Below are 22,245 nucleotides of genomic sequence, written 5' to 3' on the forward strand. Positions count from 1 at the left end.
AGAGAGGTATAATAATAATATTGTTGTCTCTTTTCAATCTGTTATGTATTCACGGTTACATATAGAGCTATATAAAACCAGTTTATCATGGTATGGCTTTGTGCGATCTTTCCCGCATACTCGACGGTCAGTTTATACTGGTATTGGTACCTTTATCTGTAGCCCTGTGTACTAAGATGTTGCTATTTCAGAGTTTAAATAATTGGATGTTGATTGCAAGCCTCTAGTTTACAGGCTTGTGAGTTAAGCCCGTGCCTTCTATAGTCAAATACTTTGTTTTGGGCAGCTTCGCGTTATATTAACAAAACATATATGTATAGTTGGATATTTCCTCCTTTTTGTGAACAACCTTTGACTGCAATAGCATTTAAAAAAAAAACTTGTAGTAAGTTACAAAAGGAATGTTCTAGAAATAGTCTTCAGTACCCTTAGTACGAGTTTGCTTTACGTTTGAAGTAATCGAAACGTGAGTGCGTTCGGCGCTCTGATTGGCCGGCTCGAATAAACCAACCAATCAGATCGCCGAACGCACAAAAGTTTAGATTACGTCAAACGTAAAGCAAACTTGTACTAAGGATACTGTCAATCTTCGACAGTCGAAGTGATTCAGTTGTGTAGTAGTACGTGCCCATCACTATATATACATATATATATGAAATATGTTATCGATGTATTTACGTTCGTACATTCAGTATTCGAACATATGTTCTTAGACATTACGTTAGTGAGATATTAACAAGTACTTAACATCGTAGCCTTAAAGTTTCTCGTTGCAATATTTAAAAAAAAAACTTATGTAAGCTTTAAAAGTAATTACCGCTGTACTCAGAAACATTTATACTTACTTAACCCAGTCCAGTATAGGACAAAATCGTTACTAAGAAATAGTTTGAGTAATTATTAAATTGTTTCTGAGTACAGCGGTTATCGTTTAGTTAATATGTTCCCTCCAAAATTTTTTCCTATTATTTTTGTGGCAACGACAATACATTTTGTATTGCTCAAATTATGCTCATGTTTTTTAATTAATCCTTGTACTTATTTCTGTAGTGATATTAAATATTTTAACTTGTGTAACGATGATCGTGTCGTTTGACTATGTGTAACTTGATTTATGTTTATAAATTGATCTGTGAAGTTAAGCGGGCGACGCCTGCCTTATATTTAGTGTAGATGACAGAAATAAACATTTACCTAGTATCATTTCATGTGTTTTTATTTCAATTTAAACATAAAATTAAACAATGGCAGTTTAACAGGTAATTAATTATAAATGTTACAATTAAACACTCGGTGTTGGGAAGTGTAGCAGTCTTTGAAACGTGGCTTGGATCAAAAAGCTTTATAAAAGTCGTTGCGAAAAACTGCACACAAATAGACAACTTGACTGGTGAAATACTGTAAAGGCTCACTCATATTAAAAGTAGGCGAAAAGTCAATTTATAATCTACGGAAGAAAAAATATCAATGTTGATATAACATAAACACGTATAAAACTAAAATCACGCCAATTTGCGTGTCATTTTTTTGCATAGTAATATAAACCGTAATATACTGAAGACAGAGTTGAATTTACTGTGAAATGAACATGAATGTACCTAGATGAGACACTAATAGAAATATTATATTCATATTTTTTCGGAATTCTTGTATGCCTTGTTCAGTATTTCACCAGAAAACTCGTCGAAACAACATCACATTGAGAGATTTCATCAATTTCCTACAATTATAACATTTATTGCATATGTCACTTCAATATTCAGTCTTACACAAGAATCTCTCCAAAGAAACCAATGAAATCCACTCACGTTTGATTATAAACCTTAAATCGTAAACAATAAAGTTGCTTTTCCTTTAACAAAGTAGTAGTGATATAAAATTTTATAGTTTTTTTTATATAAAAACTAGGCTTATAATTAGGTCGAGTACAAAGGTAGTGCATGTTAATGTTACATTATACAAACTACGTGAAAATATGTTCAAAAATTACTCGGGACCAAATCGGTCTCGCAACATTGCATGTCTAATTGGACATAGAAAGAGGTAAGGTTTCATGTGCTTTCAGTATGTAATACATGGATCGATTATGTTGATAAAATATGTTGGTATAAGTTTTGACAATGTGCCTTTTTTACTCAAAACATAAATATCCAAATAATTACATTTATTTACTTATGGTATTTTAGCACAAGACGTCACTAACAAGATAGACAAATTACTTTGTTCCTTTCGCAGGAAACCGCTGGATCAGAGCCGTATTTTTCCTAAGGCAAACTGAGCAAGTATCTAGGACGCCAGGTTACAGAAGGGTGCGGCAAGACGCGCGTGCCCAACAGCCCATAGAGTGACGTCAGTGCCAAAAAAGTTGACGTTAGACGATATTCAATATTTGTCAACATGACCGTAACAAGTTACGCGACACAAGATGCAACATGCAATGTAACGAAGCATTTAGTTCCGCAGTAATTCCGAAACTTTGTAGAAAACTGTAAAACTGGGTATTTCGACTCCATAACGACAAATCTCTTTACATACTTATATTTAAGTGTATTATTATTGGCCAGTTTCAATAACCTCCGTAGATTTAACTACTAGAGAATTTTGATACATTTCAAAATGACACTCTCCCTCACGCCTCACCCAAGGCGGGAGAAGTCATTTATGATTTTCCACCCGCAAAAAAGCAGTTAAATCTACAGAAGGTTTATTGAGACTGGCTTTAAGAGTCATAATAACTAACATTAGTCAAAGAACCTCCATTCATTCCCATTCTTAAATACTATTGATACTATAAATTGTTGCTTTTTGATCAGAAAACGTACAAAAAGCAAAATTATGAACACTCTGTGACTAAAAAAAAATGTTTGAATTTAGTTCTTCCTTTACAAGGAATTATCAATTTTAGTTATATATAAAATAAGGTCTATATTTGCATAAAATTGTTCGAGTGAAAGCTAAAACATTATTGCACATCAAATAATATAAAACTTAAAAAAAAATATTAAATATAACATCGTTCTTCACTAGTTACATTACATAAACAAAAAATAGCCCAGTAAATGACTGCAGATTTCCAAAAACAGACATAAGAAAAAGAAATCTTATAATACAATACTAAATCTTGCCTTCAATCGTAATCAAACCAATCAACCACTTATTGATGGAAGTACAGTATTTGGCGATCAAAAAGCAGTCTTATTGTGCTATTTTTAGAGACGAAAATTGAGTAGGTATGTTCTATCTAACTAGCCACCACTATATTCAAGGCACATCTTAACGATATTCTATATAACGATACTATTTACTAGATAATATTAGGTATTATAATCATTATAGAGAGAAAACAACACAAAAATGTACTTTAAAGTTGGTACAAAAAGTCTAATTTAGTTTGTCAGAAAATGTAATAAAATAAAAACTAAATGCAATTACTTAGTAATTCGAAAAAATCCACACTAGTTATAAACGAAATGCAAGTTAACTGTTTTGTTATCAGATATTAGTATTCTATAGGTATAAAAATTATCTTATCATAAAAAGTCATAACAATTTTATAAAGAAAACGGGTCATCGAATACCTACTTAAACTGCTACGTTCATGAGCGAGTATGTTGCGACAATCCAGACTATAGTGATTCATTGAATGAGTAAATAACAATGAATTTAATTGCTGAGACAGATCGGTAGTCTAATAAGACGTTACAGGTTGATTTTATACGAATGTAAACCTTAATACATGGTGATAAAATCCATATTATCATGAGTAGCTACAACACACTCGCTCATGGTACAACATCAAAGAAAAAATTTGAAAAAAAAGAACAGTTTCAAAATATTATGGCCGGTGCTATAATACTGATTGTTTTTTTTTCTTTTACTATATTCGACTTGAGCCTTGCTAGCTACTATTCAACCTATGTGCGGCTCTAAGCATTTTGATCTACTTAAAATGGAAATATTTTGCTTGGCTTTCAAGATAATATTAATCTTGATTAATTACGATCAAAATAATAAGATGTTGTTTAGTATTCACTCTGTAATCTTCGAATTGTATGACTAACCCAACATGTTCCGTAAAAAAAAATATTTAGAGAACATTGAGAAACATTACAAATATGACACAACAAACAACGTCACGCCTTTTATCTCCGAAGGGGTAGGCAGAGGTGCACATTACGACATGTAATGCCTCTATACAATGTACACCCACTTATCACCATTTGTGTTATAAGTCCCATGTAATAGCTGGTGAGCCTATTGCCATATATTGGGCACAATTCCAGACTCCGTGCTACTACTGAGGAATTTTCGAAAACCGAAAAAAGTCTAGTAATACCCAGGAATCCAATAATGAGGCAGTTTTACAAATTTGAAGTTTGGTAATATTATTAACCAGTCGTAATGATGTCATGGTAATGTTACTGTTAAAATTATAAGGAACATATTTTTCATAATGAGTCAGGTGACAAATAAACAACATCAAATTATTTCCTCCTGTGCAAGTATACAAATGTTATTCACCTATTCATTTGTAATTCATAACATATCCCTAACGAATTCATTGCTAGTCTTCTCCCAAATCTTTCCCGACCTGTACAACCTGTAGACTTTGTTGCTAACTAAACTCTGTCCAAACTTCACCATCGCCCCTTCAAACTTGTGCTGGAACACTTGCATCTGGGTCTCATTGTACCCCCCACCACTTGGATTGTACACCTTAGGATCCCTACACTCCGTATACTTATGCGCTGCTAGTATTTCTACCGGCAACACTTTACTACTCGAGTTAAAACTAAACATATCCTCAAATGTTGGCATGGCATCCAAGTTCCTCACATAAACAGGCTTCAGTTGCTCCGACATGATGTAGTAATGAGTCTTCTTCATTATCTCTGGGAACCCTTCTTCTGTCCTATCATCATCAGGTTGGTTCAAACAGAATAGAAGAGATGTCACTTCCAGAGTTTTAAATTTCCTTGTCGGGTCAAAGTCGTTGAATATTTCCTTAACATTATTGTGCACTCTAGGAGCTAAGAACTCATCCCAGGACATCACCATAGCATGACTTACTTTCTCAGTTTCTTCTTTATCAATTCTAAAATGTCGGAACAGACAATCAAGCTCTATAGCATTCCTTACAATGTTATAAGACTTAGCAAATACAAATGGATAGTTTAGAGGGAAGAATTGTATGTTCCACTGAGTAATATCTGCTGGCAGTAGGTTCAGTCTTCTAATTATATCTTCGGATATCATACTGTCATATATTGTGAAGTAGTTCACTCCCATCATATGGTGGAAGACTAAAAATTCTATGAAGGAATCTCTTGATACCAACGGCACTTGGTTTGGGATGATACAAATGGCTGGTTCAATATTATTCACAAATTTAATGTTACTCCTTTCTCTAGGCTTCCTTTTAGTGTTCACCTCAATAACTCTATTAATTGGTGCATGTATTGGGTTTATATTGTAATCATTACTGTAGAAACTGATTCCCTTTGGCTTCCCCAAGTCCTTATTAAGTGAACATTGGAATATGTATAAGCGGAAATCATTGATAGGTTCAGATACAATTTTGTAGTTAAACCTGCCTGCTTTAGGTTTGCTTGTGTTCTCCAGCCAAATGTTGCAGCGGAAATTAGGTGGGACGTGCGCCTTGCCGATCACAATAGTGTCAATGTTGTGAGGATGCATTGGAGTCAGCTTTTCATATTTCTGATAAGATCTCAAGAAGGATGAATAAGAATAGAAATTCTCATCAATCTGCTGAAAGAGAGGCGGTGTTTCGCGGATCTCTAGCGATGAATTTCGAAGGATCTCAGATAACATAGTCGCATTAAAACCTGGGCCGCAGAATTCGATCTCCGAGAGGCCCGGTTTGCCGAAGAAATTCAACACTTCGAGTACGTACCTCAGCCTGTAGTACTCATGCCGATATATGAGCAATGTAATGATGCTCATAAAGCATACTATGACGAGAATAAGTTGATAATATTTCCTCATTGTGGTGGTCCCTGCAGCGTTTCGAGGAGACGTCTTCATTTATTCACCCGGCATCTAAAACCATTACACACGCGATTATGAATACGAACCTAGTCCAATTAACACAGGAATAACAGATAGATTCTTACCGATTTATTTAAGAACAGAAATAAAATGAAAATAATGGTTTTCAACGTTATTCATTTCACACTTTTACAGCATTGCAGATGATTGTGATGAATGAAAATACATCAATTGACAGTATTGTGACAACTGACAATTGAATGAATGGACATGAATGAAAGGGTTGTCATAATGACACTTGAATGACGTTGATTTTTTATGTTGGTTGCTCTGAATTGTGCTCTTTGGAATTTAGAGATGTACATTGAAATTTGTTTTCGGTTTCACATGTGGTTTTATTCTAAAAATGTAAAAACCCTTCACAAAAATACGTGTGTGGTATTATTGTGTTGATAATTTAATAAGAATATTATTCGTCGTCGTTGTTACAATTTTGTTAATTCTGATGTTCAACTGATTGAGTCTGATTGTCTATTCTCATACAACAAAATTGATATCACCGCAACTCTAGTTTCTTGTCAATTCTGCCAAAGTAACAAAATAAAACCAAAAGCGAGCAAGTCATCGGCGTTTTCATGGAATGTCTTGTATAGTTGAATAGAAAAATAAAATAATTTCTAAATATGTCCACCAATAAGGAGGAGACTTTGAGACAGTTTTGTGATGTTACTGGCGCGGATGAGGGTCGCAGCAAGTTTTTTCTGGAGTCATCTAACTGGCAGTTAGACGTAAGTTGAATGCTTGTTTTATCACCTTTTTGCTGTTTTTTCTTTCTAATAAGGTGTTATTCGTTGATTAATAATGTCAGTCATCAGTTTGAATCAAGTTTCATCAGTTTTGTTTTGGTTTCGGCCTCACTGTGAACCTTTGGTTCTACATTGGTTAAATTCTTGTTAAGTTTGAAACAAAGATCTATAGTCATTCCAATTAGTTACGTATCAGTTTTGCGTATTAATATTGTAGTTATGTTATATTTTTCTAATGAGTTGTTGACTATCGTTTTACTGGAAACTTGATCATTGTATCATGTTTTATATCAAGGTGTTTGACCTGTTCAGTGTGACCAATAAAATAAGAATTACCTACAACTATCAGATTCTTATTGGACTCTCTTTGTATATAATAGATTCTAACATTAGATTAATAGGTAATGCATCAGGTGCCCCATGTGGCAAACATGCTACACCACATGAAATTAATAAAACACATCATCAAAATTACAGGTAGCACTATCCAGTTTCTATGAGCACGGAGGCAACGCAGACGAGGCTCCGTCCAACCCTGCGGCTGCTGCATCGTCCCTGCCGACTCTGTCAGACAGTGATATGGAGTCACCTCCCGGGTCCCCACTAGCACCCCAGAAGAAAGACAAGAAGAAAGCTCCAGCCTCTAAGTTTGCTACGCTCGACTCTTTGCAACAGGAGAGCTCTAGTGATGAAGAGGAAGGTAAACTAATTGCTTTATGAAGTCTAGTAAAAACTCTTTGTCCAGGAATGCCTGGTTAAGTTAGAACTTAACTTGTTTAAGATTTAAATTTATATGGATTAAGACCATCGTCACCATTTTCATTATCTTGAGCACAATTTATGACTCATTATGATGAAATACAGATACTATACCTCTCTTAAGCTTCGTAGTAAGTAGGATACAAGATGTTCAGATCACCTTCTAGATTAGATTAAATAAGAATCCCTAAGCAATAAGATACTTTTTAAAGCTCTATAGGTCCAAATACCTAATTTTAATGAAAGGAAATAGTTTTAATATTCGTCAATGGACATCAGGTGTACTTAGATTCAGATAGTACTTAGATTCACACTTTCCCAAAGTTAATAGGCATTTAGTAAGACTCATCAGTTTAGTATTAGAAACTAAATGTAATTTAAATACTTATTGGAAGAAATCATGATGAAATGAGACAAAATCAATACAAAAGGACTCATTCTGAATTAAATTTGGTTGTTAGAGTAAAAGTTAGAAATCCATTCAAGTCAATCTTTACAATACAGTAACAGCCAGCATGAATTTCTTAGGTTTCTGTAAAGCAGTAAGGTCAAACGCCAGTTGGTTTAAAAAGCAAATACAAATGAAAGTGCATCAGTACATTTGCGAGGGAACTTCATTTTCCAATGCCGTAGTAAAGACAACGATGCCTCCATCAAATGATGCTTCAACGCAGGCCATGCATGATGTAATGTCGGACGGTTCCGAGTATTCCCTTGAAATGGATAAACTGAAAAAAGAAGTGGAGAGATTGTTGTTTGAAAATAGTGCGTTGAGGAAAGAGATTGCAAGATTGCAAGGGAAGGAACCTCCTGATGCCGGTGAGGCAGGTCTGTGCATTCTGTCTTGTAGTGTTGATCGTAGAACTAACGGTTACGTTTTCATTAAACGGTAAACACAGTGTTGCGCAACTTAAATACGTGTGACTTGTGTCTTGAATGTTGCGTAACTTATTGTTGCGCAACATTTTGTAGCTCAATGAAAACGTGACTATAATCACTACAGATGGAGTGAACAAACATGCTTTCGGGCCTTTTAATAAAGTCGAAATTTGCGTGTAGGTTCCTGATTCCCTTTGAAAAGTTTTGACTGAAAACTGCAGGAAAATTCTAATAATATAGCTCTTGAAGTATGTAGTTGGTACAATCAGTATCATTTTGTTCAAACAATTATTTCCATTGTTACAGGTCAAGCCTTCTATGCTGGTGGTTCGGAGCGCTCTGGACAGCAGATCCTGGGCCCATCCAAGGGCGGGAGAAAGGATATAGTCACTGAGGTCTTCAAAAGCGTTCGAGAGTGAGTCAAATGTTTAATTAACTTCATATCAACAGTTTATGATGGTCCACCATTGGACTATCTCTTCTGCATAAGACTGGTAGGTATGTTATAATCTCGAAGCTGAAGGTTAAAAAGAGTGCTGCTGCTCATTCTGTCTGTAGCATCTTATTCGGTCCTTAGGAGATCTGGGAAGAGCACTATTTTGACGTCACTTAACGACACGACATTATAACGGGGTTCCCCTGCCGCCATTTGAACAGATAATCGCAGTTCTTTATTTGTAAACGTGGCATAAATTGTCTTCACTCGGGGAATCCTCGCGTTATATTTGCCGAATCTGTTTTGTTATTAATATCTACGGTACTTTTTTAGTTTATACCTATTAGTAACGATATCGTATTGCGATAACAGCTCGGCAACTACTCTTGAGAGTCCACTTCAGTTCAGCAACTTCAGTGGACTCTCAAGGGCTGTTAATAAATCCGGAGCTACGGACTACCTAGCGGGTTTACCGGGGCTCCGGCTCGAAAAGCAGGAGTAGGAATGGGGTGGTTTTTAGTCAGTAAGAGTCTGACACTCCCTCTAGCCTTGCCTAAGGTGGGAGAAGTCATTGGATGATTTCCCTCCTCAAAAAAAGGGCTGTTGATGAAGATGATGTATTTTTTAAACGTTTTTTTTTTTGTTCCTCTAGGCGCGGTGCGGTCGTGTTTGAAGACGAGCCATCGTCCACTAGCCGGGGACGTTCTGCGTTCAGCGGCGTTGGATATAGACTTGGTAACTTGTTTACGTTTTCGACTTTAAATACTGCAGGTCAAGGTTGAATATGACTTGCACTTTGTAAGATAGTATGGTCTATTTTCGCTTGACAATGCCAGTATAACAATTATATCGTGTAACAACTATAATAATAAACAAAACATTCCCCTAGCGACATCTAGTGGACGGACTGCGCACTACGGGAAAAACTGTAGTTCCTTTACTAACCACTAGATGGAACTGTAGCGTGACGTCATTTTCTGAATCGCGGTGTTAAGATTCTCCGTGACCTAATGACCCCCTGCGTGTTTCGAAAAATTGTAAGACTGACCTAGGGTTGCATTCTCGGATCACGTCCTACTTGGAATGGTCACGAGAGACCTCCCCGGCAGAAGTCGCACTTTATTGGACACTCTGTCATTTTTTTTGTAATTAAAATAGGGCACAATTCCGGCCTTCGTCCTGTGGGGGAAAAGGTAGTGTGACGGAATTGCCTGTCTTATCACCATTTTAACATAAAACGTCAATAAACGCTGTGAATCTACACTGTTTGTTTGCTTGGTCGGCCTGTGGAATAAACCCCGAAGACCCTACCCTACAAGCTGGCGACCAACGGTGGGCCCGACCATAAGTACGCAATCACCACGCGCTCAAGAAGATTAGCGGCAGCAGCAGTGAAGAATTCACCCGGAGAGATGTCGATTAATCTATCGGATGCTCAATTCCAGACCTTGTTGGGGAAAATCTCTCCAGCCAGACAAGGTTCCTTCACCTCGTGCACTGCACAGTACGATGGGACCAAGGATACGGAGGTTCTGGAAGCGTTCCTGGCGGCGATTAACATCTTTAAACGAATCGAAAACATCAGTGATGAAGAGGCCCTCAGCAGTGTCCCGCTGTTACTGAAGGGAGAAGCAGCAATATGGTGGCAAGGCGTGAAAAATCACGTAGCCACATGGGAGTCGTTTGGAGATCGCCTGCGCCATACTTTTGCACCCAAGAAACCAGCGTTTGTGCTATACCAAGAGATAGTGGGAACAAGGCAAACGAACGCTACAGCTACTGAAAACTTCGTGGCCTACAAAAGGATGCTAATCTCGCAGCTTCCGGCGCCTGAACCCACAGAATCGCATCAGCTGGACATGATATATGGATCATTGAGACCAAAAATCCAAGACAAAATTCCTCGAAGTTCGTTCAAGACCTTTGATGAACTGATTACCATTTCACGAGCCATTGAACAACTGTGGAGTGAAGGCGTAAAAGAGGCTAAAAATCCTACACAACGGCCAACCAAATCGTGGCAACCTCAAAAGAAGTGTGGTTTTTGCCACTTCAGTGGGCACAACACAGAGGAATGTAGGAAGCTCAAAAAGAAGCAGGAAGAGCAGGGCGTCAACGTGGAAGCTCCTGAAGCTCCTGCACGTCCCCGGATAGAGAGATCCAGAGCCACACAAATGCCATCGCCATCTACACCATCAATACAATGTTACGGATGCGGCGCACCAGGCGTGGTCCGAAGTAAGTGCACCACGTGTACCGGTGCGAAACAACGAGCACCACCAGCAGACGTGGACTTCTGCTCACTAAACTTCGAATCGGACGTCAGAGCCAGACCGACTGTCTACGTGGACATTAAGGGCATCACAGGGGTCGCATATATTGATACCTGTGCAAAGACAAGTGTGGCCTCTTATGTCCTGTATAAAAAACTTGAGGCAATGGGACAGAAGTTCACAAGCGAAAGAGCCTGTATCACTCTGGCGGATGGCATGCCCAGGGAGCAAAAGGTCCTCAAAACTAGGGTTCCCGTGAGGCTGGAAGGACGGACAATTACCACCACATTCATTGTGTTACCCGAGTCCAGAGACAACCGCACCTTACTGGGAGTAGCATTCATCCAGGACGCGAGGATGGTGCTGGATCTGGCCCAATTTACTTGGAATTTTCTGGGCAGTCAGCTTACGTATGAGTTATACCGAGAGGATTTTGTTTTCTTTGACAAGAGCAAGACATTAGAGAATATCGACGGTTATCGACGAGAGCATCCCTCCTTGCCTCTGGGGTCTGAACAAAGAGTGGTAGCGCCAAAGCAAAAGGACGCCCACGTATATAAACTTACGCCCCTCGACTTGGCATCACTCAGGAGACCCGCGCCAGTCTTTGATGGGTACTTGCCTCAATTCGCAGACTTTATGATGAGTGATGCAGAGCGCAACGTTCGAGAAGCGGAAGACACTCTTACCGAAGAAGAGAGAGCTCTTTTCCCCAGTCCAGAGAAACACAACATGAGCCTGGATACTTCTCTGGAATTCTTGGAGTATGATTTGTGTAGCTTAGAGATTGTAAACCAACCTACCGAATTAAATAAACTTTTATTAGAGTACGAGGATGTTTTCATAGATAACGGCAGTCCCTCATTGCTCGGAGAGCACTGTATTGTAACCACCGTTGATATTCCTATATCGGTGCCTCCTTACAGACTGTCTCAAGCAAAGACAGACATTCTTAAAGCCGAAATAATGAAAATGTTGCAAAGTGGTGTTATTGTACCCTGCAACTCGCCTTGGGCTTCACCTGTAGTAATGGTACCAAAACCTAATGGAGATGTGCGGGTTTGTGTTGATTATCGCCGTCTAAATGCAATAACGGTGCCAGATACTTACCCCATCCCTCGAATAGATGATCTGCTGCATTCAGCCAAACCAACTCCATACATGACGTCTCTCGATTTGAAAGCAGGCTATTGGCAAATTAAACTTCGAGAGGAAGATGAAGAGAAAACAGCATTCATAACTCCTTTTGGCGTCTACAAATTCAAGCGGATGCCATTTGGATTGCGAAACGCACCTGCCACCTTTCAACGCATAGTGGACAGATTTCGAGTTACCCTCGGCGATGTGAAGCTGCTGGCTTACTTGGATGACATCATCGTGTTTTCTACCACTTTTGATGACCACATATCTGATTTGAGAAGAATATTACAGAAAATGAGGGAATATAATCTTACAGCGAACAAAGAAAAATGCAAGTTCTTGCGTTCATCAATAAAATATCTAGGGCATATCATAACGCCCGATGGTCTGAAAACAGATCCAGATAAAACCAAAGCTATTCTGGAAAGATCAACACCTAAGAACCTTAAACAGCTGATATCATTTCTGCAAATGTGTTCCTGGTATCGCCGATTTATCGAGAACTTCTCATCGATAGCACAACCACTTACTAAGCTTACGAAAAAAGGTGCCACCTGGGTATGGGGTACCGAACAAGAATTGGCTTACAACAAGTTAAAGCACCAGTTGACAACTGCACCTGTTCTCAGACAAGCTGATGAAACCAAGCCATACATATTAAAAACAGATGCCAGTGCATACGCTCTCGGAGCAGTTCTCGTCCAGGGGGAGAAGGAAAACGAACACCCCGTGGAATACGCGAGCAGATTGCTTACCGCAGCTGAGAAGAATTATTCTACAACCGAACGAGAAGCGTTAGCAGTAGTTTGGGCTCTAAACAAATTCCGAGCATATATAGAGGGCTCACAGATTACTGTTATCACAGACCATCAAGCCTTGAAATGGCTGATGACCTTAAAATCACCCACTGGTCGTTTGGCTAGGTGGGCTTTACAATTACAGGCATTCGACTTAAAAGTTATATATCAGCCCGGTAAAATGAATATGGTAGCTGATACGTTGTCTAGACCTCCATGTTGTGAGGAAACCTGCGATGTTTGTGCGATAACCATAGACATGCCAACGAGGAGTCCTCAAGAAATTCGAGAAGAACAAATAAAAGATCAAAAGCTTAAGAAAATAATAGAAGCCCTCGAGGAAACAAACACACTTGAGGATGCTACCTATTGGAGCAACAAGGGTTATTTATTGAATAATGGCATGCTATATCGCTTACACCCAGATTCTGAAGTAGATGACGCTCAACTGTTGGTACCTGAGCATGAGTGGAGAAATGTTCTTAGTGCATACCACGATGACCCCCTAGCTGGTCACTACGGTGCTGAGAAGACCTACAAAAAGATTTTCCAAAGATATTATTGGAGTGGTATGCGAAAATATGTGACAAGTTACATACAAAACTGTTTGGAGTGCCAAAGATACAAACCGTCAAACCAGAAACCTGCTGGTTTACTTCAGACCACCGCTTTGAGACAAAGATTCGAAGTGGTGTCCTTTGATCTGTTTGGACCTCTTCCACAAACTGAAGAGGGAAAGACATGGATACTAATTGTTGAAGATATCGCGACGCGCTGGGTTGAGTTGTTCGCCCTGGCCACCGCTTCAGCAGAAACTTGCGCTACAATATTAATCAACGAAGTCTTCTTAAGGTATGGCGTACCACGAAGACTGATTAGTGACAATGGGACACAGTTTGTAAGCGCTGTGATGCAACAAGTAGTGTACTGCTTAAACATAAAGCATCACTACACTCCACTTTATCATCCTGAAACAAATCCTGTGGAACGTAGAAACAGAGATTTAAAAACCCAACTAGCTATAATGATTCAAGGAAAGGAGCATAGTCGATGGGTAGACTTTCTTCCTGCCATTCGATTCGCCATGAATACCTCAAATTGCTCTTCGACAGGACAAACTCCTGCCTACCTAACCTTCGGCAGAGAGTTGAGATCTCCAAGAGATAACGAAGTTGATTTCAGAAACATACTCATTTCAGAAAATTTCATACCTGAAATTACTCCTAAACTGAAATCCCTGGCCGATAATCTCTTGAAAGCCAGAGAGGTTCAAGAAATGAAAGAAGAAGCTCGCAAGGAATACGTTGACCGGCATAGACGCACTCACCCTAAGTATCAAACAGGAGATCTGGTATTTGTCAACATACATCCAATCAGCAGAAGTAATCAGGGTGTGACAGCTAAATTTGCGCCTCGAAGAGATGGCCCCTATGTCATTGTGCAGCAACACGGTCCTGCATCCTTTAAAGTAGCTTCGCCTCATACTCCAACCGTCCCAGTCGGTGTATATCATACGTCTGCTCTGACGCCCTACAAAGGAGACGACGCCACAGTTGTCCCTGATCCAGTACACCCACTACGTGGAAGAGGACGACCTGCTAAGAAGATGACTACTCAACCCACTCAACCAGCTCAGAAAAGAGGACGGGGACGTCCTAAGAAGACATAAATTCCAGTTCCTCTCGCCGAGACGTCTTCGGGAACTGAGGGGGAGATTGTAACAACTATAATAATAAACAAAACATTCCCCTAGCGACATCTAGTGGACGAACTGCGCACTACGGGAAAAAACTGTAGTTCCTTTACTAACCACTAGATGGAACTGTAGCGTGACGTCATTTTCTGAATCGCGGTGTTAAGATTCTCCGTGACCTAATGACCCCCTGCGTGTTTCGAAAAATTGTAAGACTGACCTAGGGTTGCATTCTCGGATCACGTCCTACTTGGAATGGTCACGAGAGACCTCCCCGGCAGAAGTCGCACTTTATTGGACACTCTGTCATTTTTTTTGTAATTAAAATAGGGCACAATTCCGGCCTTCGTCCTGTGGGGGAAAAGGTAGTGTGACGGAATTGCCTGTCTTATCACCATTTTAACATAAAACGTCAATAAACGCTGTGAATCTACACTGTTTGTTTGCTTGGTCGGCCTGTGGAATAAACCCCGAAGACCCTACCCTACAATCGTTAATTATTTATCTCATAATTTAATTTATGTTTTATTTCTCATTCGTCTCGTAAGAATAATTTCTGAGTTAAGCTAAGATTAACATTTTCTGTTTCGAGCCCTTGGTATAGGCTCTATAGACAAGATAGTTATACTGACTGCCTCGTTGCTTGAGTGGTCATAAGTGCGAATGCTGGGCAAGGGGTCTCGGGTTCAGTTCCCGGGTTTGCAAAGTAATACTGGATTTTTTCGGTTTTTCGAACATTTCGCAGTAGTAGCATGGAGTCTCGAAATGGGCCCAGTGTATGGCAATAGGCTCACCCCCTATTACATGGGACTTAGAACATAAATTGTGACAAGTTGGTGTACATTGTACACAATGGCATTATGTATGGTAACGTGCACTGCCTGCCCCTTCGGGGATAAAAGGCGTGATGATTCAAGGTAGTTATACACCACTAGCTGTGCCCGCGACTTCGTCCGCGTGGAATAGTTATTTTGGGATATTTATTTTTGTAAACAAACTCCTCAGCTTTATTAATTATAGCTGTTACCCACACAGTTAATGAGTGCATTGAATATTATTAAATAAAAATTCGTGATAGCGCTGAATTATAGGGATCAACCCACCTATTATCCACGCTAATTTCTGTACCTTTGACACGAATTATTACTGTATTTCCACTGTTATCTGGAGACCTGCGCCTATAGGATGGTGAAAATTCCTAGGGTACTTTTTAGAATGGGCTCGCTGATTTTGCAGTTGTAAGTCCCCTCTTTCATCCTCACCTACTGCCTAACATAGGTGCTTACCGGATACGGAAGTTTCGGTAGATACCTGTTTCGGATTCGGCAGGAGAAAACATCCGGCCATTTCAGCCGGGTGTCGTCTTTGCTAGGACTACCCGGAGGACGCGGTGGAGCATACAGTGGCAGTATGCCCTGCATGGGCTGAGCACCGCCATGTCCATAGAGATGTGTTCGTGGACGGTAAGCTCTCGCGTCCGGCTCTGGTTCAGGCCATAGTGCGGAGCGAGAGGAAATGGGACACCGTCTCTCCCTTCTGCGAAGCAGTCATGCTAGCTAAGGAGGAGGCGGAGTGCGTGAGCAAACAATCCTCCTCACGACCCAGCTGCCTCAGAAGACACTCCGGGCGTCAGGGATCGCATGACGATCTCCGGCCACCGTAAGTGCGGGTCTGGGGACGGCGAGTAAGGGTAGCTCGCTGCCCGACCAGAACCAGTACCGTGCGTACGGCGCGACGCGATTTGCGCGCGCTTCAAAGAGACAGGCCATCACAGATGGGGCCCAGTAGGGCTGATGCCCGATCCTGAGCTGCAGACAACGTAAAAGGTTACCGGGGCTCCGGCTCAAAGCAGGCGAAAGAACGGGGTGGTTTTTGGTCAGTAAGAGTCTGACACTCCTCACTCTCTACGTATCTGTAGAATCTGGTAGTACTTTATTAGCCAGCCACAATAAAATGTGAGCGTGTGGTAAACCTCATTTTTGCCAATGTACGCTGTAAACAAAGGTTTTCGATTGTCCAAAAAATGTTACTTCGTTAGTAAGATTATATTTTTTTTTAGTTTAGTTACACTCCCCTCTCCGCGTCGCTGGCAAGCAATGCCTCTCCTTGTAGCTTCGTGTTTCGCACATCACGCGGCGCGGGTGAATTTTATATCGGTGTTATTTTAAAATTGTAATATCTCCTAAGATGTTGATTGAAATTAAGTGATGTCAAAGACAATATTGTTCACAATTAAATACTCTTAATGAACAACACGTTTATTTGGATAAAAATAATATTGTAACGTTGATGTAAGTCTTAATAAATAATGCATTAATTTCGACCCAATTTGATTACCATAAAAACGGTTCTAGTGAGTTAACCTTAAAAGATAGACATATACTGTCGCGGACTTTTTTTTAGATCATTTTAAGAGGAATAATTCTTTCATACATATATTTTTCATATCTTGAACCGTTTTCGCAGCGCACGCAACGGAAGCCCTCAAGAATTAATAATTTCCCCCGTTTTGTCCACATTTTCCTTTATTTCTTCGCTCCTAATAGTTATAGCGTGATGTTTTATAGCCTATAACCTTCCTCGATAAATGGACTATCCAACACAAAAATAATTATTCAAATCGGACCAGTAGTTCCGGAGATTAGCGCGTTCAAACAAACAAACAAACAAACAAACAATCAAACAAACTCTTCAGCTTTATAATATTAGTATAGATACAATATACGTACATACATAACATGTTAATGTTTTATAACTTCAATTGTCTGTGCAGGTCAAACCGCAGATGACCACGAGCCTGCAACGGCCGGCGGCAACCAGCAGCAACAGGTAAGTCTACCAAATAACACACACATAGTTTTAGTCCACCTGACAAGACCCTTTGTCTTAAGAACGCTTGGAGACGTTGAGCTGTGAAAGAATCAAACATCCATATCAATACAATCAAAAGAAACAGAAGTATAATTTGTTCCATTCTAAGTTTTGTGAGACATACTAAATTAATTATTATTTTAAAAGAAACTCACGTAACTGTTTGACGAGGAACACGCGACACGACGCGGCAATTGTCGCGGTATGCTGCTCAAGAAAGCATGCTCTAGTATGGCTTGAAACTAGTTGAGTTCCTCGTCAAACAGTTACGTGAGTAAACCGATAACATAATAATTATTTTAGCATAACTTGTGTAATTTTTTTAATGCTTGTAGCTCTTGTGTCATGTGTACTTGATCTGTGTGTTGTGTAGACTGACCAGCCGCGCTCCGTGCGCCTGCGGCTGTACCGCGAGGGGTTCACGGTGGACTCGGGCCCGCTGCGGCACTACACCGACCCCGACCACGCCGACTTCCTCAACTGTATACGCAGGGGGTGAGTTGTCCTGATCCGGAGCTGCGGACAACCTAGCGGGTTTACCGGGGCTCAGGCTCGAAAAACAGCAGTAGGAATGTAGGGTTTTTTAGTCAGTAAGAGTCTGACAGTCCCTTTCGCCTCGAGGTGGGAGAAGTCATTGGATGATCCCCCCCCCCCAAAGGGGGTGAGTTGTATGCAAGTAGAAGTAAATTACTGTATAAGTCTTTGATTGCCAATAGAAAACTTTTGAAGGCAAACCCTCCGCCTTCCTTCCTCGACTTCAAGTGCATTATTGGATTGGATAATATAACCGTGAGATTGTAAAACATATAGTTTTTTTTTATGATACAAGCCGGTAAACAAGCAAGCGAATCACCTGATGGTAAGCAATCGCCACCGCCCATGGACACTTGAAACACCAGAGGCGTTACAAGTGCGTTGCCGGCCTTTGGGGGTTAGGAATATAAGGGTTGTTGGGGAATCGGGGATTGGGAAGGGGGGAATTGGGCCTCCAACAACCTCACTTACACAACGAAAGACAACGGAAGCGTGTTTCACGTCGGTTTTCGGTGAGGCCGTGGTATAACTCCGGTCGAGCCGGCCAATTCGTACCGAAGCATGGCTCTCCCACACTTAAACCGCACCTCTTACCCATTCGTTCAATATAAGTAGTAATATTCATGTGTTTATGTTGACTAGTGGTCGAAAATCGACCATATACGATTTAATTTACAATGCCACTTAACATACGTTCAAGGATAATTTTTATTTAACGAATTGCTATTAGTTTTGTAAAATTCAAATTAATATATTCCGGCGCATCATGAATAACCAAACCTTCTTTAATGAGCCACCTCTTTTCATGTGAGACGTGAGAATATCATCGTAATGTCTGTCAATTTTGACGTTTTGTCAAATACGATACTATGCATGGTAGCGTGTGTAATGTTTTAATTTTATTGATTTAATGTACTTTATAAGCATTATTTTTGAAAAATATTAGCGTTCTGCACTTCTCCTACACATAAACTATAAGTGTACCAAATTTTATGCTCCTACGTCCGCGCAATTTTCGTAAAAATGGGTCGAAAGTTTTTGCATCACGTATTAATATATAGATTATGTTCCAGTGAGATCCCCCCCGAGCTGTCGGGCACGGGCGGCGAGGTGCGCGTGTCGCTGGAGGACCGGCGCCACGAGGAGTGCCCGCGACACATCGCCAAGCCGCAGCCCTTCTCCGGGAAGGGACATCTACTGGGCAGGTGAGATTGGGATCAGTTTCAACTGATTTTTTGAGACTGATATGGCCTGTGTGACTTTTCAAAAACTTTAACTTTTATTTAACAAATCATTAATCTCCGGCGTTATTAAGCACCGTGTTAGCTTATTATCATCCTTATTTTTATTGAATTGGTTGAGAGCAGTGTCACAGCATAATATATTGAAACCAAATTTTGAGTTTCAATCGGCAGAATTCTTAACTTTTGGTTGAGGATAATGACGCCGTTAACATTTTGTGATTTTTTTCGGAAAACCACCCATGCGTAGGCACGCATATTGAAAAATCTTGGTATAGAAGATTACATACATAATAAACGACAGTTGAAGACATATTTAAGTCTATGACTGCCAATAGAAGACAAATCCTCCGCTAACGTCGGTCACCGGTGACCACCACGGCATTCAATGTGTAATCGGCACGGCTGTGCCCCCGCCCCCTAAGTCGAGCTACAAGCGGCACGGCCGTACCATCCTTTTCTCGAAGCAATTCGGGCCTTTTTCGACTCCCTATAATTCGGTTGTGGATAAGCAAGAAACCGAATCTTCCGTAACATCGGCATTTGTATAAACCGGAATATTTAAAATCAGTGCTTTCCAGTAGTTTAAGAATGAGCAACTTGTTAAAGTTTCTAAATTTTGTCACTCACTGACTCAGATCATCAAAAAAAAGCAGAATAGAAGCTTTATTTGAATACATATAGACGTTTAGTGTCTTAATCATACTTAAATATTTTGTAATTTGTCCAGTTTTCCAAATACACATGCTAGCATCAAATCTTTGTAATCCCATATAAATATATGGGATTAACAAACCTTATTTAATGCAGTTGGTGGTCTGGCGGACGGTTATAAATTTGACCGGTAGATAGGACCTACGCATAGTGAGGCACCTGGAGGGGGTATAGGGTGGGTAAGGGTGTGTTTAGCCCATGAAACGAACCACTTGTAAAAGGAGAAAAGCCCATAGAGACAGGGAGTGGGCCCAACTGTGGCCGACCAGCCAAGAAGTAGTCCGGGAAAAAGAGGAAGACTACAGCGGCTCAAATAAGAAAATATCGGGATAAGACCTTTCAAAATTCGTTAGAAGTTCTTGGTATCTAGTGAAAGTTTGGCTCTACAAAAAGAAGTGAGACCCAATAAAACATCCTGTAAAAAACCCAAGTCTCGCAGCTTCTTTTACCGTAAGTTGTAAGATCCATGTAATACCAAGTCGTTAATCTAAGTCTACTTGAAGGACCTTCTGTCTTAGTTATTACATAAGTTATTATTTATTAAAAATAGGATTAACGTTTTAAACAAATAGATTAGACATCGCATGATTTTTTAATGAATATTACAAATATTTGATTCGTTAGTCTCTCGCGCCTCACGCGAGAAACTCTCGTTATACTGTTGGTCGCTGGCCCAATCGTGCTGTTTGTGATACATACTAATAATCAAATCAGCGATGTCAATAAGTCGATCTATTTGTTTAAAACGTTTGTATTTTTAATATTGGTATGATAATAACTTAAAGAATTTAAGACAGAAGGTTTCAAGTAGACAAAATAGATTAACCGACTTCTAACATGGATCTCACAACTTTTGACGGTGACCACCACTTGGGTTTTTTACAATGTTTTTGATATCATTTCTACATCTCCATTTTTGATATCGTATAAACTTGTATTTACCTGTTCCAGCCCCACCCCCCCTACAGTAGGAGCTACAGCGCCGGTGGCAGGCGACGTGGCAGACCGCGCCGCCAACCAACGCGCCGCGCAGGAGGCCGTCAAGATAGATGATTCTGCACCCGTCACTACTATACAGGTATCATCAGCATGGTTGCCATGACTTACTATAGTGCTGGGTTCCGAAGAGTATTAAAAATAGAGCACCTTAAAGTTTGATGTTGTAGAGTTCAAGTTTATCAGTCAAAAAGAAAGTGAAATAATTTAATGTAAGACGATTCTGGGTGTCCTCTTTTTAAGATAGAAAACTATTTGATATGCACATGCTAGCGCAAATGTTTGTAGTGCAGGACTTAGAAGAACAGTTCCATTAAGAAATCTTCTTTTGATCCACAGTTCCGTCTCGCGGACGGCAGCCGTCTGACCGGTAGATTCAACCACACGCATACAGTGGGCGACCTGCACGCGTACGTGTCTCGCGCGGAGCCCTCGTACCAGCTGCAGGCCTTCGCCCTCCTCACCACGTTCCCCAGCAGAGAGCTGGCCGACCACGCCGCCACGCTCGCGCAGGCCAACATCCTCAACACCACGCTCCTCCAGCGGCTCAAATAAAACCTAAACCTAACGGGATAAGGTCCATTCTCGGTTGGCGGTGCCCGTTCTTCGATATCCTAGTGAGAAGTTTGCGCAATTTAGCGCAACGACAATAGAAAGTTGTTCCGTATAACCAATGGCAGCTTTCTATTTCTGTGTTAGATTTTATAAGACTTCCGAAGTAGTTGTGTCGGTCGCATCCTGTTCGCCAGTCGCGCAAGTTGCGCAGTTTGCGCAAACTCTCACTGTTTACTCCAAACATAAGAACGTTAGCGCATTTTTTACACACGAATAGGATTATTCTAAAACGCATTTAGAGATCGGCTTCTAGGATTTTTTAATGTATTTAAAATATTTGTACGTTTCGTTCGTGTGGGTGTGCGTGTAGTTTTTATACGTGTGTGTGGACGGGCGCAATAACGGGCTATTTGTAACGCGATCTCGCGAGTGAAACAGTGTATTGGTCAATAAATAAACGTTTTTAAGTTCCTTTTTGTTGTTTTTATTTTAGTAGTGTTGATACTCCCATAGAGTTTAAGCGATGCTACCTTGGATTGATT

General features: G+C 40.2%; 2 protein-coding genes across 3 annotated transcripts; one reads left to right on the forward strand and one right to left on the reverse strand.

The window, feature by feature from the left end:
* Positions 1-1,198: 1,198 nt before the first annotated feature.
* Positions 1,199-6,294, reverse strand: LOC118279183 (uncharacterized). Its single transcript, XM_035598740.2, has 2 exons — positions 6,135-6,294; positions 1,199-6,060 (listed from the first exon to the last, which is right to left on the reverse strand). The coding sequence occupies exon 2, from the start codon at positions 6,043-6,045 to the stop codon at positions 4,537-4,539; it is 1,509 nt and encodes a 502-aa protein (XP_035454633.1). The 5' UTR covers positions 6,046-6,060; positions 6,135-6,294; the 3' UTR covers positions 1,199-4,536.
* A 298-nt stretch (positions 6,295-6,592) lies between these two features.
* On the forward strand, positions 6,593-22,175 carry LOC118279320 (NSFL1 cofactor p47). 2 transcript variants are annotated; one of them, XM_050698428.1, is made up of 9 exons: positions 6,593-6,797; positions 7,293-7,515; positions 8,760-8,868; positions 9,542-9,624; positions 17,566-17,621; positions 18,037-18,158; positions 19,271-19,402; positions 21,104-21,230; positions 21,488-22,175. In XM_050698428.1, the coding sequence occupies exons 1-9, from the start codon at positions 6,693-6,695 to the stop codon at positions 21,701-21,703; spliced, it is 1,173 nt and encodes a 390-aa protein (XP_050554385.1). In that variant the 5' UTR covers positions 6,593-6,692; the 3' UTR covers positions 21,704-22,175. The 2 variants fall into 2 exon arrangements, with proteins under 2 accessions (XP_050554385.1, XP_050554386.1); XM_050698429.1 differs by lacking the exon at positions 6,593-6,797 and adding an exon at positions 6,976-6,999.
* Positions 22,176-22,245: the final 70 nt, after the last annotated feature.

The sequence above is a fragment of the Spodoptera frugiperda genome, chromosome 14, assembly GCF_023101765.2.
Source record: "Spodoptera frugiperda isolate SF20-4 chromosome 14, AGI-APGP_CSIRO_Sfru_2.0, whole genome shotgun sequence".
Taxonomy (NCBI): Eukaryota; Metazoa; Arthropoda; class Insecta; order Lepidoptera; family Noctuidae; genus Spodoptera; species Spodoptera frugiperda.